Below are 20,302 nucleotides of genomic sequence, written 5' to 3'. Positions count from 1 at the left end.
TATTATCATATTTTTATATTATTATTATAATATTATTTTGATGAAGTTAACTATTAGTATGATGGGGATAAATAAAATTGATTAATAGTTAAATTAAGACTAGTGGTAATTAAGTTGAAAATATAAATAAAATATTTTTTTAATTTTTTATACATTTATTTTAATTATTTTTATTTTAGTAATAATAAAACTAATTGTAATAATGAAAAACATCTAAATTAAAAAAAAAGCTAAAATATATTTCTTGCAAACAAGCCAAATATCATTAAATAAAAAAGAATACGCTATTTCTCACATTCAGAAGCCAAACGCCAAACAATGTACAAGTTCAAAGATATTTCACGACACTGTAAACACCGAAATTCACATTTTAACTCAACCATGGTTTGCGTGCGGTTCCCATCTGACTAATTCTCAGAACGACGATTTCCGACTCCGACGAAGAAAACATTTAAAAAACGAGCACAATAAATCATACCCTCGTGTCAACGCCAACAATATTGTAATGTACAGTTATCAATGATCAGAGGCTCTCAAATCTTCACAAATTTATCGGGACGTCAGATTTACAGGCTTTTTCACTGAATTCTATTTACAGTGTTTGCTTCTCAGGTAAGCGCATTTCATGATAAATTAAATTTCATTTGTTTAGTGACGGGTCGGTTAAAATACTTTTAATCCTATCGAATTAATAATTGTAGGCTTCCAAACTGCAAATCAGATTAAAAAGAAAAAAAGTGAATAATCAGAAAGTCATCGATTTCTCACTTGGGCATTAATATACAGGCAGGATTTTCAAGAATTGGAGCCTCATATTCTTGAAACTAGGGTTTAAAAAGATTCGGGCAAGTTTTTATTGGGTACGAGTCTTTTAAAGATTTGCAACTCTCAAAAAAGTGTAATTGAATTTGGGCTAGGTTAGAAAACGGAAGAGAAATGGTGGAACCTGATGATAAATTGGCGTACTTTCAAGCCGTTACTGGTTTAGAGGATCGGAATTTATGTACCGAGATACTGGAAGCTCATGGGTGGGACCTGGAATCGGCTGTTTCAACCATGACAGAAGAGGCGAATGCTTCGTCATCAGCTTTGGCTGAGAATTCCGATTCCACAAATTTGGCTCGAAATTTGGATTCTACAAACATGGTCGGAAATTTTAATTCTACTTCGAGCCATTGGGAGGGTGTAGATGGATCCGATGCGCAGAACCATCAGATAGTGCCTAACCCTGCGGCACCTGGACTTGTATGGAAGCTCGTAACTCTGCCGTTTTCTGTTGTGAGAGGTGGATTTGGCCTTCTTTCGGGTGTTGTAGGGTTTGGCATGTGGGTAGCAGGAGGTGTACTCTCTCATTCTTTTAATGTCATTGGATGGGGTCCGGGGCAAGGTCAGAGCGATGGAAACCAAAATGCTCCGCTTGTTTCGCTGTCGTCTGGGGCAGCTGAAGCGGTTTCTTTTATTGCTGGGTTTGAGAGAGAATATGGTGAATTTCATCCTGCCTTCCAGAGGGCTGGCTTCATGGAAGCCCTGCAGACCTCTAGGGAAGAGTTCAAGTTGCTGTTTGTTTACTTGCATTCGCCGGAGCATCCGAATACGATGGGTTTTTGCCAGGATACCCTGTGTTCCGAGGTGGTTGTGGATTTTGTGAACCAGAATTTTGTTACATGGGGAGGGAATGTGAGGGCCAGTGAGGGTTTTAAGATGAGCAACAGTTTGAAGGCGTCTACTTTTCCTTTTTGTGCGGTTGTTATGCCGGCAACCAATCAGCGAATTGCTCTTCTTCAGCAGGTATTGTTTTTCTTGAATACAGTTTTTGATAAATAGAATCGCTTGAATGCATTTTTCGTATGGTCAACATTAATCTTACTAGCAGATCAATATCAGTAGTAACTCTCTATTATGTTTTAAGGTCTCTTTTACCATAGCTCAGGTGCAGTTCAATTTTTTTTTTTTTTCTAAATATCCACAAATTCTAATGATACATTGAGTCAATATTAGTTGTTCGCTTCCTCAGGTTTGCATTTCTAATTCTATGTACTTTAGATGCACAATTTTTTTTCAACTCCAATCATATTTTGAATCAATATCAAGTATCAGTAGTACGCTCCCGCAGGTTACATTTGTCACTCACTACAATGCAGATACACTTTATTTGTTTGGGTCAATTCTCATCAACTTTGATATTAGTAATTTAATTTCTTCGGTTTACATTTCTCTTTGATCAAAGCTCACATGGACCTTATCTTTTGGGTTTTTAAGTGGAGTTATTTATTGGTTGCCTAATATCATTTTATGTATGTTGGTTACGAACCTTTTTTGTCTAGTTATTCAGCATTAGTAGATTTGTGCAAAAGCAGGATGAAGCAAGCTTTCTAAGCATTTGAGAGCTGAGTTTCTGTGCAAGTGTAACCTGCACTACCAAGCCACATAAATTAGTTTGAATCATGAACATTAATTGACAAGCACACAATCATTTCTTGAACTTTTGCCTTATTATAGTGCTAGAACTTAGTTTATTTTACAAACTTGTGGATTCTATTGCAGAATATATTTCAATCAAATATTTTCTGAGCATATTTCAATTTATGATTTCTAATGCAGAGCATTTTTATTTTTGATAGGTAAAATGTGACCAAAAGGCCTCACTCCCCTTCTGTTAATACCAAAAAACATTACAATGATCCAATGGGGTAAAACATTCCATTACAAACAGCAGGAAACAAAAGCTGCCTAAGAGGGATCACATGATCGATTGCTTTTGTTAACTTCAAGCACTTAAACTAGGGAATGCCATCGCCCCAGTCAGCTTCTTCCATTTCCCTACTTTTTGTCCAGTGAAAATAATGTTCTGTAGTAGTAAACAGATGGATCCTAATGTGTCTATGATCTGTTCCGTTTTGCTACCCATGAAAAACATTCCCTTTATTGACTAGGGTCAAATGAAAATCGTTCAAGCAACTGTTGATCAAAAACCATCTTTGGCCATCTAGAGGATCTCCACTAACTTCAAATGTTGAACTCAGCACAAAGTGATGAAAGCGTCCTTCATTATTTGTTCCACCTTCTTCCTCGTAACTTGAAAGTGCCACTTTCAATTTCCCTATTGGAATGTAAGTCTCTTGAATATATGTCTACCAAATCCATGACTCTTTCAGCATCATTTAGGATGTCCATTATGTTTAAGAGCCACATGGATGGCAAGTATTTTGTTCCCAATTATGTAATCCTCAAATCCTCCTTATGGTGCTCTTGGTGGGTGGAGAAACACCGATGAATGTTTCTTTGATCAAGTTCATCTTCTTCATTGTGTCGATTTCCCATTCCCATGGGGCTAGAAAAATTCAAAAGTTTAAAAGCACAAGTGCCATTGTTTAATCGATATAGTGCTTTGTTTTTTCAATGCCCCATTGCATTTCAAATCAGCCTCGAGAGGTCAATGTACAATAGATCACTACCAAATCTTACTTCTTGTGCCAAGGAATTCCAAATTCATGAAGGGTTATAGAGTAATAGAGCCGATAAACAAGGAATCTAGCGATGTCATTGCATCCATGAGTACTTTGGATTGTGCTTGGTCTATGTGAAATTTGTTTGAGGGATTTGATTGTATGCTTGCTATCCATGATTGTAGTTGTGGCCAAGTGTTTGTTTGAGAACTAATTTTCATTTTTTTTTGGCTTGTGATAGTGGAGTTTGCTAATAGATCTATCTCTTGATCATCTTCTTTGAATATGTGTGCTCTATAGTGTATTCTTTTGGTGAATCAATCAATATCCAAGCCATGCCCATGATATTGTTCAGTTTCCAACCTGATGGTCTTTTTATAAGCGCATTGATTATAATCAATAGGTTCTTTTGAACTTGCACATATTGCAAATTATTAGAAATACATACCTTGAGTTCGAACACCAATTTGAAGGTTTATTCTAGCAATTATGCCTAATAACCAACCATATTAGAAACTATGGTGAGGAAAACTCCTTACTCTAGCAAGGATGCAAGGGCCAATCCTTGCTAGGTCTTGTTATATCTGCCACTTTGCAATTGTAATGGTGAGGAAATGGGGTTCACTAGTCTAAACATGCGAACTAGGAATCAAACCCATTCACAACAACATCACATTAAGGGGAATAAAATTCAATAGGCTCAACTTCACGCCTATTGGAAAGCGCTGGGCAAATTAATTGAATTTCACTCATCTTTTTTATTGAATTGTTGCAATTGGATAAGATAGAATGATTAAATGCAAGAAGTAGGGCTAATGATGTAAAAGTGAGAGTAATCAGCATAAACAGAGTTTCAAAATAGATATGTAGACTCTGAGTACAAATCTAGAAATGAGAGTTAGAGAAGAACTTGTGTCTGCAATTTGAGCTCGAAAATACTCGACTATGGGGCTAGGCGACCTATTTCTGAAGTTATCAGATGCGGATGTCAGAAACAAATTTGCAATCAGAATGTCGCTCAAAATATTCTCCTTAAATTCCGTTGGAAAAGTGTTGGATGATGGGTCTAAGCCCTAGTGTCTAGGGTTTTCTGCTTCTTCAAAATTGTTTTTTTTTGCCTTAGTTTATACTTTTTGGATTTGTATTTCTTCTCTTTTGAACTTGTCACCCGCACACACAAGAGAGGAAAAATGTTGTTGGGTTGATATGGTTTTTTCTAGGTCAAATCTCAGGTTTGGAATAAAACTTATGATGAATGAAATAGAAAAGAGAGCTTATCCTTGCGGGGCAGAGGCTAGATCTGAAAATAAATGCTGCATTGAAATATTTTACCTTCCTTTATAAATCTCCTTTGCCTTGAAGTCGTCATAGAAAGGTTGATGTTATCATGTAGAACTCATGCATGTCTTCATATAGAATTGATCATGGATGCCATCTTGGATGCTTGAAAATCTGAATACTTGACTTCTCCTTCATTGCCTTTTATGATGCTTGAATGCTTGCTCACTTGAATTTGAATCGAAAACTTGTAGAGAGATCATGTTTCAAATGAGGGGAAATTATGAAGAAGCCTGACATTGAAAATCATTTCCCGTTCAACATTTTTTGATTGTTAGAGGATTAAAAAATGGGCCCTTTTGACTTGGACTATGGTGCCTAGTGCTTTAGTTCAAGAGGACTAGGGTGCCTAGTCTAGTCCATCTGGGCAGAAACAAGGTCCAGTAGTCAAAGCAGGGAGTAAAGATCACAGATTTGGCATTGGTGTGAGCAGAATCAGGCATAATCAGGGCATATAAGGCAGAAACACTTAAGTGAGGCTTAAGTGAGTATGAAATTGTATTAAAGATACAATTTACGACACTACAGTAACCCAATCTGATCGAGTAATACCTTGACCTAGACTATCTACATCTTCAAATATCTAAGTCCCCTCTGATGTTTACCTTCCGTATTGCCAATTCCTTTCTTAGTTCTGAAACACTTTCTTTGGAATCCCCAATCCTTCCATACTTTCTCATTTCCAATCAATCCAACCCTCCTTAATGCTACCTGTCACCCAGTTCTAAACCTTTCACCACCATTGTGTTGTGGGGATCTCCTTGACTCTAGAAAATTCTTCTTTGAACGTGAGGGGCTTGTTCCCCCTTGAAGAGTCATCCCAAAAATTTGCCCTTCGGTCATCTCAAATTTCTCATTTTGCATGATTTGAAATTAGGCTTCTACTGACAAGCATTTGATTCCAAATGTGCAATCCTCTAGGGAGATTTTCCATTGCCTTAATCCTTGTAAGATCATTGTTGTGTAGATACTTTTTTTGAAGAATCTTTTCTCATTTACTTTCAGACTCGGAGTACATTCCCCATATTAGTCAATGAGCACCTTGTTTTGAAGCCAAAAATGTCTCAAACCTGCCCCACAATCCATCTTTGGTACGCAAACCTTGTCCCATGCAATTGGATGTATTCTCCTCTCCTCATTACCTTGTGTCATGCTGTTGTGACGTTTTCACACATCGCCCCATTGCAAATGGGGACCCTTGCTTTTTTTTTGTTTTGCTTTTCAGGGTTTGTTTTTTGGTCTTTTAGGGTTTTGATAGTTAGCCTTTGCATTTTGAGTGCTGTCAGGGAGATCAATAGGATAGCAAGTCCGGCTTGAGTGATGTCCTGATCCTGAAATTTGGCTAAGTCTGAAAGTCCTGATCCTGAAATTTGGCTAAGTCTGGAATGTCCTGATCCTGAAATTTGACTAAGTCTGGAAACTGAAAAACCTCCAAAAACTAGATTTTGCTATATAACTCCTGGAGGTCTGAAACCACTCTCAAACATCCTGAAAGTATATATGGAATATAACTTAAAGTATAAGTAATTCCTTCTATGTTTCTTCTTTTCTTCTTACTTATACTTAAATGTTATATTCCATAAAAATTATCCTGATGGAGAGTTCAAAAAGTCAAATTTCGCTCCTGTCCTTCACTGAGGATCCAGAGCGAATTTCGCTCCTGTCCCTCTCCAAGGGTCCAAGGCGAATCGCTCATGTCCCTCACCAAGGGTCCAGAGCGAAAAAGCTTAGTGGAGTCATTCCTGACCTTGTTTGGACAAATTGAGACATCAAAGGCATGAAGGAGGACGTAATCAACCCATTGAAGATAGTTTTGAAAGTTAACAAGGCATAAATGAGCTCATAAAGGCCAGGGCGCTCCTATCCCTCTCCAAGGGACCAGAGCGATTTTCCCTCAAGACAAGTTTTTGGCAAAAGGAAGGCAAGTTTCGCGTTTGAGGTGGGTGAAGGAAGACACAATCGATCCGTTGAAGATAATTTTCGAAGCTAGCAAAACACAAGTGAGCTTATAAATGCAAAATCGCTCCTGTCCCTCTCCCAGGGACCAGGGCGAAAAACACATTAGCTAACCTTCCTCTCCAAATTCGGACGAATCCAAGTAAAGACGCAAGGTCAAAATGATGTTTAAAAGGTTTCACGGAGGAATGAAGTAACAAAGGCCATCAAGTTGATGAAAAATGGCTAGGGCGCTCCTGTCCCTCACCAAGGGACCAGAGCGATTTTCTTTATATACACATTTTTAGACCTTTCTTGGACTTGAACTCTTATTCATGGCGTGTAACAAGATGAGATCTTCCTTAGCCAAGACATTTCATGGTGAAAAGTGAAGCATTTTGGCCTTGAGGACAAAAATCGCTCCTGTCCCTCACTGAAGGACCGGAGCTTGATTTTCAAATTTGCACTGTTCTTGTAGGATCAGGACAATTTTATGATTGGAAGAGATCAAGGAGGGCATGTTTTGTCCATTGAATATAATTTAAGCAGTCTACAAAGGAGTAAATCAACCCAAATGACAAAAAGTGCTCCCGTCCCTCACTGAAGGACCGTGCCACTTTTTCAAGTTTCTCCTATTTGTTTGATATTTTATGGCAAAACTTGACTTGGATGGGAAGGACAAAGGATGTTTTATGCCTTGGACGCAATTGAGAGATTTAAAGAACAAAAGGGTACGCCAAGATGTCAAAAGTGCTCCCGTCCCTCACTGAAGGACCGTCCCACTTTTCCAAAAGTGCTCCCGTCCCTCACTGAAGGACCGTCCCTCTTTTCTAAAAATACAAATTTCTTGCAAAGGCAAGGCAAGTTGCGTGATTGAAATGAATGAAAGAGGGCAAGATTCATCCATTGAAGATAATTTGGAAGACTAGCAAAGGACGAATTGGCTTAAAAATGAAAAAGTGCTACCCGTCCCTCACTGAAGGACCGGAGCTTGAATTCCGAATTTGCATTATCCTTGCAAGATTTAAGTGATTTCGCGATTTGAAGAGGTCAAGGGAAGTGTGTTTTATTCGTTGAATATAACTTGAGTGGCCTACAAAGGAGAGAATCAACCCAAGTTGCAATAGGCGCTCCTGTCCCTCTCCAAGGGACCAGAGCGAAGTTATCAAAATTCATTATTTTTTGCCTTATTTTAGCAAATCGCACTAGATGCCAAGTTCGCCCAAAACTTCGAAATATTTTAAAAAATTAAAATTAATTTGGCATTAAATAAAAAACACATTGGCATTTAATAAATTAATTTTGAGCCTTAGAAAATCGAAATTTTTATTATAAAGGCATTTAAAATTAATTTTTGTGAAATTGAAATTAAAAAGGGAGCACTTGGGGTATCATTTTTATTCATTTTATCAAGTCGGCCTCTTCTTTTTTTAATTTTATTTATTTTTTTGCCTTTATTTGCAAGGTCTGCCTCATGGGTAAGTGGAAGGTGAGCGCTCTATATATTGGAGGTGTTTTTTCATTATTCAAATCATTCACTCATTGTTTCAAGTGCGATTTGGAGAAGCAAGGAAGGAAGTGCGAAATCCAAAGGAGTGGAGCGAATTTCTACTAAGTGTGGAGAAGCTAGTGGAAGGCGAAATTCATCTTGAAGGCTATTGGAGAGGCGTATTTCTTGCTAGATTGGAGGATAATTTCCAGATTTTTGAAGACATTTGAAGGCGAATTTCTAGATTTTTGAAGACTTAAGGTGGTGGAGTTGATGCTTGTGAAGGCTAAAGGGGGCGCATTTTGCTAAAGGGAGTCTTGATCTACATTTTGCCTAGCGAATTCTCCTATTTTTGCATCATTTTTTAGATTTAATTCCCAAGTGGAGGTATGGCGTAATCACCTTGGCACCATTTTTGAAGATTTAAATTTTGCTTTGAAAATCCTAAATTAGGAAATGATAACTCAAGATTTATCATGAGGTTTCCTAAATTAAAATCTTGAATCTTCCTTTTAAAGTTTAATTTTTAGATTTCAAGATATATCATTAATTGTGAAATGTTGTGTAGGTACCAAGATGGCGACCCCCAAGCTCGAAAGATCCACAAGTCGGAAGACTCTCCTCAAGGAAAATCAAGCTAGATCAAGGACGATCAAGCAAGGACAAGGGCGACCTCCTCCAGCCTAGCATTGACAAGGATGGCCTTCTTTGGACTAATGTCATCAAGGGCGACCTCTTCCAATCCAGCATTCCAAGGCGAGGTACACCATCATCTTGCAAATCAAGGACACAATAAGTTAGAACAAGGGTTCGTTGAAGTAGCAAATAGTTCCAGATGAATTAATTAAAGCTAGCTTCTCAACAACATCAAGTTGAATATCTACCAAGTTACAAGTGTTAGATGAGGTGGCATCCCAGTCATCACTTCTCCAGTCAGTGTGGTCCGCCTCAGCATGTCCAGATTCAATGTACCTAACTCATGGAAGGTGGCACAAACTTCGATGTACCTACCTCGGCTATCCATTGGTCGATTTTTCCAGAGAGGACATGTGTCCAAGCAATACAATTATTTCATTGGTCAAACATTAAATGTTATGTAATGGTTGTAACAAACCCTAATTAGGGTTTTCATTATTGAATCTTGGCCATTGATCTCAAATTGATCTTAGCCATCGAATTGTATTGTGGGCACTATATAAGCCCTGGCATTTCATTTGTAAAGGCATTAGATAGATAAGAGATAGATAAGTAATAAGATAGAATAGCAATTAGAGTAGAGTAGAGAGAGAAGGCAAAGATTGTTGCCAAGATGTTGTTGTAAAAGACTTGTAACTTCATTGAAGAAATGGTGAAATTTATGGGTCGATTCGACAATTTGCATGGTCTCTATACTTCTCATATTTGATTTCATGTTATTAGATGAGTGGAAGAAATGTGCTTGATTGATGGTGAAATTCGTATATCCATACTACTAGCAGTTTGTTGATTGCAGACTTGCCTTGCGTAGTCAACTGGAATCATTCAGCTTAAGCTTAACTTCAATTGTCGCTTCTTCATCGATATGCATCAACCTGATGGTGTCTATGCCTGCAGTGATGATTTGAACATCATAAAGCTTTCCTTCGAAGATCGCACTAACCTTGTGGAGATGGTCCCGCGATGTCAAAACAAGACTTAGTTAGAATTTCATCAAAGATCAATCATTGCTCCTACATTCCTTAGTATTAGGATTAGATTCTTTCCTCACCCTCCTCTTTTTTCCTTTTTTCCAAGTCAAAGTTAGTAAGAGCCTGTGTTCTAGCAATATTCAAAGCAGATCAGACGTTCAATCATCGAATGTAAGTCCCCTTGTGATTCCAGCAAATCACATCATACCACAAAGAGCTTATCCACACGTAGAGACCCTACATACAAGAACCTTGGAGTCATCCTGATTGATCCTTTTTCGTGATATCTTCAGCAATCAGAGGCTTTACTCAAGAGAGGATAAGGTACCTTTAGGTATTTTATTCTGTGTTTGACAGTGTACAAAATACACGTCAACACATGCCCACAAATAATACAGTAGATCACATATTTTATATGGAGAAATTGCAGTCTCTAGCAAATAAAAGTGCACCCCCTTTTAATATTAAGCCTTGGCAAAAGGAAGTTAGAAAGCCGAACAAATCAATTTAACAATTAATAGGAGAAGGCCGACCTTGATGAAATCAATGGAAACTGTTAAGGGGACTGACCCAGAGGGCTGACTAAATTTTATCGCAAACTGAGTGATTAAATAAGGGGTAGACCAAGGTATATAATCACCAGTACTTAATTAATAAACAAACTTATGTGAAGAGTTTCACCCCTTGTGAATTGAAGGGTTGTGACTCCCACACTTTGAGGGATGTAAAAAGGAGATGGAACTCAATTAGGAGGCCATCCATCCTTGGAGTGGAAATGGAGAATATGATATTTGAGCATCAAGGAATAAATGAATTGAGCAGAGATAAGAATAAACAAGTGATATATTGAATAAGAATTCTAAGATTTGAGTGAATTTCAAAAGGGCAGCAACTTAGTTGGTAAAGGAGCAGCAAATAAGATTAAGGAAGCTATGAATTAAGTTTGGAAATGCAACAACATTATTAACTATGTTACCGGTACTTCACATTTTCCCCCCAAATCCGGATGCGGTGCGTATCGAATTCAGATTCGCCCTGGAATCCCTGTGGATTCGGACAGGGTACCGATTTTTTCCTCCTGAAACGTATCCGATATTTGACTCACGAATCGCGACGCATCCGGTGTAGACGTGGCGATTCCATACGGTTTTCTTGACGAATCCGCATCATTCGCAAATTTCGAGGGTTTTTTTCACGAGTCGAATATGTCGTTTAACATTTAAAACCCTAAAGCAAAGCCAAAAATAAAAAATCGCGAAACCATTCCACGCCACGCACAGTGAAAAAAGAAAACCGAAAAATCGCGAAACCATTAACAAGCGATGGCACAGAGGTTTGAGGAGGCGCGACGGCGGGAGGCGCGCAACGGCACAGAGGTGAGAGGAGGCGCGTAGACACAGAGGAGGCGCGCGACGACGACGAGAGGCGCCACGGCAGGAGCGCTTCGGCATCCTCCATTTTTTCCCGCAGGTTTGATATTAATTTTTTTATTGTAGTTTGCTATAGTTTGTTAAATTTTATTATAGTTAAATTTTTTTATTAGTTTGTTAAATTTTATTATAGTTTGTTAACTTTGTTTAATAGTTTGCTAATTAAATTGTTTGTTAAATGAAAACAAACAATCTAATAAAAATATAATTTTTCATTAGATTGTTTGTTTTCATTTAACAAACAATTTACAAACTATTAAATAAACTACAATAATTTTTTTTTAAAACTATTCATATTTAAAATAATAATAATTTAATAATAGGTATATTTTTTAAAAACCTAATAACTTTTATAATTATAATAATTTCACTTTCATTTTAAATAAATTATTAAATTTAATTTTATATATTTAACATTTATAATCTATTGTTTAATATTAAATATTAATAATTTTTTTTTTAATTTGTTGTAGAAATCATAATGGCAACGACTACTAGCTCTACTCCTCAAAGCTCTACTCCTCAACGGACTTTCAAAACTGACCCAAATTCACCTTTATGGAAATATGTCAAAATAATAGACCAAGTAAAAGGTGGTGGAACATTTTTATGGATATGCAACTTCTGTAGTGTGAAAAAAACTAGCTCCTACAGTCGTGTCAAAGCCCATTTTTGTGCCATTCCTCAACAAGGAATCAAACCATGTCTAGGAAAGGATGGAAATGGGATGTCACCTCAAGAAATAGCAGGATATATTAGAGAGCAAGAGGAGCAGATGCAAGAGTTGGTCGTGCCTCAAACCATCCTTTGTTGATAGGAAGAGGAAGTAGATCAAAGAGGCCCCCTACTTCTCCATCTTATAGCGATTTTCTTGATATCGTGGTAGAGAGCCACCCATTTTTGGACCCAATTAGTGAAGAACCTGTTATTGTGAAGAGAAGCAGGGGACCATTAGAGAGAGCATTTAAGAATGATGCTAGAGAGATTGCAGATCAATCCGTTGGAAGATGTCTATATGCAAATGGTTTGTCATTTAATGTGGTACGATCACCATATTGGCAGGATATGTTGAGAAAGGTAAATGAGGCTCCACAAGGGTACACAGGGCCAGGTTATGAGAAGGTGCGTAGCACCTTACTAGCAAAGGAGGTAAAAAACATAGACAATGCATTGGCTCCCATTAGAAATTCATGGAAACAAACAGGGGTGTCCATCATTTCAGATGGATGGAAGGATACCAAAAATCGGCCATTAATTAATGTAATTGCAGTGTGCCCTAAAGGGGCAATGTTTCTGAACGCTGTGGATTGTGAGGGACAGGTGAAGGATGCACAATTTATTGCTAACATCCTTATACAATGCATTCAGGATGTGGGACCTCAAAATGTTGTCCAAGTAATAACGGACAATGCAAAGAATTGTAGAGCTGCAGGTATGTTGATTGAGACACGGTTTGAACACATATTTTGGACACCTTGTGCTGTCCACTCTCTCAACCTCATGCTACAAAAGATAGGCAGGAAAATACATTGGATCAAACAAATTTATGTTGAGGCTGAAGAGATCCAAATGTTCATCACAAACCATAACATGTCACAGGCCATTTTCAGATCATTTTCACAGTTGGAGTTGCTAAAGGTAATTGAAACACTTCAATTTTTAAAATCTACATTTCACTTTGATGGTTACTTAATTTTTATTTTTTTATCATGTCTTCTTTGTATTCTAATTTTTATTTTTAATTTTTGAATAGGTTGCTGAGACTTGATTTGCATCCAACACAATCGTCTTGAGGCGACTTGTGAAGGTGCGACAGCCACTTGCTAGCATGGTAATTAGTCAAAGTTGGTCCCTATGGAGGCAATCCAATATTGAAAGGGCAGCAAATGTAAAGTGCATGATCCTAGATGACACTTGGTGGGATTGAGTGGAATATCTTTTGAGTTTCACTGAGCCCATCATGAGTATGATCCGTTATACTGATATGGATCACCCATGTTTGGGAGAGGTATATGATGGCATTGACTCCATGATTGAGAAAATGAAAGCCATCATCAATGCAAAAGAGCAAGATCCCGAAGAAACTTTCTTCAAAGAGGTTCAATCAATTTGTGTTGAGCGGTGGAACAAAATGACCACCCCACTACATCTTCTTGCATTTGCATTGACTCCCAAATTTTATAGTGATGAAATGCTTGCTAAGCCATCAAGGGTACCACCATATAGAGATTCAGAAGTCAGTGAAGGGTGTAGGACAGCACTTACTAAACTCTTCCCAGATTCTGAAATGGAGGATTTAATGACAAGTGAGTTTGCTGATTTTGTAGCCTCCAATGGTCAAAGTGTTTCCGCTCTCCGTGACAAGTATAAAAAGGATTCTCATGCTTGGTGGTACCTCAATGGCCATACATCACCAAACCTTCAAACTCTTGCAATCAAAGTTTTATCGCAAGTAAGTTTCTTAATTTTTATTGCTCTCTAAATTTAGATTTTTTACTATTTTATAATTGTCACCCTCTCACTTTGTGTCAATTATTCAATAGGTTGCTAGTTCCTCTTCATCTGAGCGAAATTGGAGCACATACTCCTTTATCCACTCAGTGAAACGCAACCGACTGGCAGCAAGTAAGGCGGAAGAGCTCGTTTATGTGCATTCAAACTTGCGCCTTCTTACTCATAAACAAAATGAGTATAAGGATGGGAGCACAAAGTTTTGGGATGTAGATCCAAAGCGAACTGATTTGGATTTTTCAGCTGCCACACAATCTTTACTTTTTGGGGAGTCTGATAGCCAATGTGCTGCTAGTGCAAGTGGCAGTGAGGCTGCATGTGGTTCTAGTACTCTACCTACATCATCTAATGTCAATGATGATGTTGATCTTGATCTTCCTAGTGACCCATATGATGCTATTGCTGATTATTAGTCGTGTTATTTTATTGTTGAACGGTTGAGCCAGTGAACAATGAATTCGATATCTATCATAACATTCAAAGTTTGACAAATGGATATTTCATATTAGATTAGACTTATAGTAAATTTGTAATTTTGTTATAGACTTATAGACTTATAGTTATATCAATATGAATCATATATGATAGTTCCAAGTTTTGTTTAACATATGGATGATATGTGGGATTCTAAATTTAATTTTTGTTTCTACTTATTAGACTGTATATATGTATATATTTATGATTTTTACATTTTTTTGTACGGACGTACCCATACGTACCCAGCCCCCCCCAAAATTGTCGTACCAGCGTATCGTACCAACGTACTCGTGCCCGTGCCCGTACCGGCAACTTAGATTATTAAAGACAGCATTTTTATTTACAAGGGCAGTGATTATGTTTGATATCAAAAGGCAGCGATCAAGAGACGGGACCAATTAAATGGGTATCTCTTTTCATAGAGATGTGTCTCCTCAATCAAGATATGAAGATATAAATTGAATGAATGGAAATAAGCATTTGGGGGAAAATGAGAAAAATAAGACAAATAAGAGCAAAATATGATCTAATATTATCAGCCTGAATTTAGTAAGTTTATGTATGGAAATGTGACATGAGTATATGAATGCAACATCTATATTTTGCTGAAGTATATAGGGGTAATTGAATGGGAATAAGAGCAGATCAGCAATCCAGATTATTAATACAGGATCAATCAAGAGGATTGTCCATTGAATCAGGAAAGTCTGAAAGGTAACCAGCAATATACATTTACATGTATACTTTTAGCAAATTTCTCAAGAATCATTAATAAGATTATTCAAGGGATTGATTGCCAATCCATCAAGAAATCTTAGGACTTGGCAAGGAAACATAATAGGGAGATGCAGGAGTACGGGTTCCCTCTATAAAGTAGATCATCCATTGAGTTGGATTTCTTGTGGGCCAAGGGGTCGGATTGACTCGGTTGGTTGTTCGGCGCTCTTGGGCTTATGTAATGTCCCTACTTTGAAATATAATTTAATAATAAAATTAAAATACAAACAAATAAATATAAAAATTAAATTAAAATATAAAAGAATATAATTAGACATAATTAAAATTTGATTAAAGTTAATGAATGGTCAAAAGGCATGAAATGATAAGTTGTGACTCACTCAAACGTGAGATATAAAAGGGAGAAGAGAAACTCATTTGAGGGGGGGGGGGAGAATTTGGAAAAATGAGAAGTGCAGATCTGATTTAAATAAGAAATGCAGATCTGATTGTGGAAGGTTGTGTCCCTTCAAAGGGCAGAAATAATGAAGAGTTGCACTCTTGCAAAGGGTGCTAAAGGTGAAAGGGTGTGTCTCTTGCCAAAGGACATACATGATGAAGAGGTGTGACCTCTCCCTCACATTGATAGATATGAAGGGAAGGAATTAAAAGCATCTAGTGACATCACCATAGATCAGATCAGATTGGAACTGTTATTAAGTTACAGGCAGTAACATCTTTGTTCTTGGTGGTATGCATGGGAATGTGTGTAATAAGTATGCTTAATATATGAAGCTCGATAATGTTCTTATGCAGAATTAATAGTAATATTAATATGGACTTGTTGTGACCTTTTTCCACACATCGCCCCATTGCTACTGGGGACCCTCTGATTTTCCTGCTTTCTAGGGTTTTGTTAGCGTCCTGTGACCTTTTGCTGCAGTTTCACCAAGCCTTGTCTAGTTCAGAACATTTCAGGCCCTGACGATTGAAAGTTAGTTTTTGCAAGTTATGTGATTCCGAAGTGTGAACACCACCAGAGTGCTTAGAAAGGCCAAAGGACAAAGATCACAATCGATTTGGACGAATTTGGACAACTTTCTATTTTTAGAAAGTTTGCTTTTTTTGCTTTTTCCTTTTTTTAAGGAAGTTTCGTTTTTGGCATTTTCAGCGCGATCCCCGGTATGGCTATTTTTAGAAAGTTTTTCCTATTTTTTAGGGATGTCTGCTTTTTGCTTTTTCAGGATGCAAACCTAGGGTTTACACTTGCACCACTGACCAGCTTCGACCGGAACTCGAAAATTCCAAGTTTTGACCTAAAAAAGCTAAATCCCTAGATTTTAGGCTTTTTGCTTTTTCGGGATGCAAACCTAGGGTTTACATTTGTACCACTGACCAGCGTCGACCAGAACTCGAAAATTCCAAGTTTTGACCTAAAAAAGCTAAATCCTTAGATTTTAGGCTTTTTGCTTTTTCGGGATGCAAACCTAGGGTTTACACTTGCACCACTGACCAGCTTCGACCGGAACTCGAAAATTCCAAGTTTCGACCTAAAAAGCTAAATCCCTAGATTTTAGGTTTTTTGCTGCTTCAGATGATCCACCTAGGCATGGATTTCAAATTTCAAGTTAATCCGATTAAATTAGACTAAACTATGAAATTTTGAAATTTCTCTGAAAATTATTCTAAGTCTGGCTAACAAGGGTTTTGAAGTATTTTTGCAGGTTCAAACCCCACCACGATGCAAGAGAGGCCATGAAGGAGCCTTGCCAAAGTCCCCCATGCCTTCGGAGGCTGTGTGGGTGCTAACCCTGAAGTTCGCCATGTTTGGGGAGGTCACATGGGAGCACACTCTAAAGTCCGCCAAGGGTAAAAGGGCCATGAAGGTCCTCACTCCAAAGTCCGCCAAGGTCTAAGAGGTCAATGTGGAGAGCCTTCGAAAGTCCGCCCAAGTGATGGAGGAGCTATCCTTAAAGTCCGCCACACCTTAGGGGGCCATGAAGGAGCTCTCTTCAAAGTCCGCCATGAGTTTGAAGGAGGCCATGTTGGAGCAAAGGCTAAAGTCCGCCCCAATGCCTTAGCCAAATAACATCAATAATGGAGGCCATGAAGATGCCTTAGCCAAAGTCCGCCATGCATTTGGAGGCCATGTGGGAGCACTCTCCAAAGTCCGCCCAAAGTTGGGAGGCTAAGGAGGAGGAGTGATCAAAGTCCGCCCAAGCATGTGGGAGCACTCTCCAAAGTCTGCCCAATGAGGAGAAGCGCTAGAAGTCCGCCCAAGATGGAGAAGACACCAAAGTCCGCCATAGTCATGTGGGAGCTAACAACAAAGTCCGCCCAAGCTTGCCAAGTGTTGGGAGCAACCTCCAAAGTTTGCCATAGGCTAGGAGGGTCCTGAGGAGAGGTCACCAAAGTCCGCCCAAGGTGGGAGAGAGGTCACCAAAGTCCGCCCAAGGTGGGAGAGAAGTCTAAAGTCCGCCATAGGCTAGAGAAGTCATGTGGGATAAATGTCTAAACTCCGCCCTAGGCCATACTGGAGATGTGTTCAAAGTCCGCCCAAGATCTTCACAAGGGGGGAGGCCACCAAAGTTCGCCCAGAGTAAGAAAGCCATAGCAAGTTTGAAGTCCGCCATACCTTGGAGAGGTATCCAAAGTCCGCCAAAATTTGAAGAAGATGGAGATAAAATTCGGAAAAATCCACCTACACATGGAAGGTCAAACAAAGTCAACATGATGTCACAAAATCCACAGAGATTTCAAAATTAAATCCAAAATGAAGAAAATATCTAGGGATTATTGAATATCTTCAAAATAAATCCAAAGTGGAAAGTTTTTTTTGAGGAAAAGAATATTAAAGGAATATTGGAAAATTATTGAGATATTAATTCAAAATGGAAAGTTTTTGAAAGGGAATATTGGAGAATTGATGAATATCTTCAAACTTGAATCAAAATGGAAAGTTTTTTTTAAGAATTAGAAGTATGAGTTGGATGATTTTAGGGGTTTTGCTTGAAGATTTAACCTTGTCTACAAATACTTCATTATCAACTTCATTATTACACCAAGAAGTTCAAAATTACTAAGGAGAGCTTAGTAAAGTATGTCAGTTTGAAGATCATCTGGAGAAAATTCTAGATATTGCTGGAAGTGGGATAATATTTTTTATCAGAAGGTTTATAGATTTCTGGAGAAGGGCAACTAGTACGAGGAAGAATCCTCCAAACTTTTCTGAATTTTCTGAATATTTTGGAGAAAATTCTAGCCTTACTCCTATCCAAGTGAGAGGTGAAATTAAAATTGTGAATTTTCTGAATATTTTCCAGAATTTAATAAATGTTTTTTTCGAGAATTTTGGAGGAAGAAAATCATTTTTTTTGGCTAAGTGTGAAATTTTTTTGAAAGTTTTGACACTTGGTGGTAACCACAACCAACCTTAAGACTGAGGGTTTTAAGGTGAAAATTCAATTTTTATGGCTAAGTATGAGAATAAAAAATGGAAAATTTTCCAACACTTAGCCATTTCGCAGCTCCGTTATTTTCAAAACTGCAAATCCTTTCCTAACTTTAAAATTTCCATTGTTTGCCTGCAGGCCTTATACATTATGAAATTCCAGGTAGACAAAGATGCTCCTCCAGAGTCGAGGATGACTTCAAAGTGGAAGAACATCAGCGACACCAACCTCGGACACATCAATCTGAGGGAGTTTAAGAAGTGAATGTTTGGTTTGGACAACCTTGTGCCTACCACCATTGCACGAAAAATGATGAAGAGTGGTATCATGCACGCTGCTGGCTTCCTCCCCACCATGCAGTGCAATGAACTAGTAGTCGAATGTGCCAAACACTACAACCCCATCAGTAAGGATATTGTTGCACCTGATGGAAGAGTGTTGGCGAATGTCAGCGATGAGGCCATCAGAGAGGCCTTCAGGATCCCTGAGTACCACAACGTAGTATATATGACAAAGGACGAAGTTGACAGTCTGTACCACGACCACCTGGAGGAATATGATGCCATAGTTAACCATTCCTGGCTAGACAAGCCGAGGAAGGGCGCCTCCAAACTCCAGAGAAAGAGCCTAGTGCGAGCATACTTCAAGGAGGACATTGGGGACATGATTGTCCTGCTCAATAGAATAATAGGAAATCCTCAGGGAGCTCCATTCGAACCCTGGATGTATTATTCAATGGAGTAAAAATGATAGACTGGGCCCGGATGATCAACGACAACCTAGACAGCCAGCTAAGGAATCTGAATGCGAATAGGACTTTCTTCATGAGTTCTTACTTGTTTTATTCTTTGGCCAGGACCTACAGGTACAGAGGTCTCACTTGTAGAGGAGAAGTTGGGAACAAGGAGAACCAATTTCCAGTATATGATTGCTATCCCCAGCTCCACATGGAGGAGAAATTCCATTTCAAAAGGGTGAATGATACCTTCCTGATGCACATTACTTGGACCCTTCAAGGTGGCCTGCACCAGAGGCTCTCTCAAGAGTCTATGGACTTCATCGGTCGGTTCGGGTGTTGGTACATCCAATATCCCAAGTTCACTTACCTCCGAATTCAGGGATTCTCTGGGCCTCCATACAAGCTTCCAGCTTACCCTACCACCGAGTGGTGTTGCTCAAGGTTGTGAGACAATTGGAGGAGTATATAGTGATTCAAAGGGATAAGTAGAAGAAGGCAGGGACGTCCTCACTTACAATTGGTAATGGGCTGGAAACATGTCCATCATCACAGGCTGCAGCCACCGCTGAGAAAGAACTGGCCTGGTATCCCTTCTATCAATACAAGGCAAGAAAAGATTTTGATCCATTCCATCGGATAAAGAAGATCGAAGGGACAACGTTTGAGCACAGACTGGATCTAGAAGACTACTGGGCTAATGGAGCCGATAGTTTTGAGATCCGGAAGAGGTTCTGGTCAAGAATTCCTTTGAGTATGGTGAGAGCAACAAAAGTATTCAGAGTTGCCGATCAGGTAGAAGAAAGCCTAGAACTTCAGCAGCCAGGTTTTGAAAAGATGAATAATGAACCCTTAGTCTTGATAGATTGGACAGAGGGAGAGAAATTAGATCTAGCAGACCTCATGAGGTCGGTGGTTGAGTACTCAAGGTGGTGGGCGTCTGAAAAGACAAAACAGTTGAAGGCCAAAGGTGTGACTTTAACTTATGAATTAATGGGAGTAGATGATACTTTGTCCGTCAATCCTTGTACCTCCGTCGGTGATGCTCGGAATCCAAAAAGTTGGGTCTCGAAAGAGGAAGGAGTTGGGTGGAAGCTCCACAAA

General features: G+C 38.6%; 1 protein-coding gene across 3 annotated transcripts in view; it reads left to right on the top strand.

Moving 5' to 3' along the window:
- The first annotated feature begins 362 nt into the window (after window positions 1–362).
- Window positions 363–20,302, top strand: part of LOC131061318 (plant UBX domain-containing protein 10) — a 50,802-nt gene continuing 30,862 nt past the window's right edge. The window contains exons 1-2 of one of the 3 annotated variants that reach the window (XM_057994944.2): window positions 363–612; window positions 787–1,788. In XM_057994944.2, the coding sequence (XP_057850927.1) occupies window positions 937–1,788 (852 nt within the window). In that variant the 5' untranslated portion in view covers window positions 363–612; window positions 787–936. Of the gene's footprint in view, window positions 613–701; window positions 1,789–20,302 lie in introns of all 3 variants that reach the window. The other 2 variants (XM_057994946.2, XM_057994945.2) reach the window with 2 other exon arrangements.

The sequence above is a fragment of the Cryptomeria japonica genome, chromosome 11, assembly GCF_030272615.1.
Source record: "Cryptomeria japonica chromosome 11, Sugi_1.0, whole genome shotgun sequence".
Taxonomy (NCBI): domain Eukaryota; kingdom Viridiplantae; phylum Streptophyta; class Pinopsida; order Cupressales; family Cupressaceae; genus Cryptomeria; species Cryptomeria japonica.
Note: the sequence above shows the minus strand (reverse complement) of the source record. Positions and strands in the feature narration are given on the sequence as shown.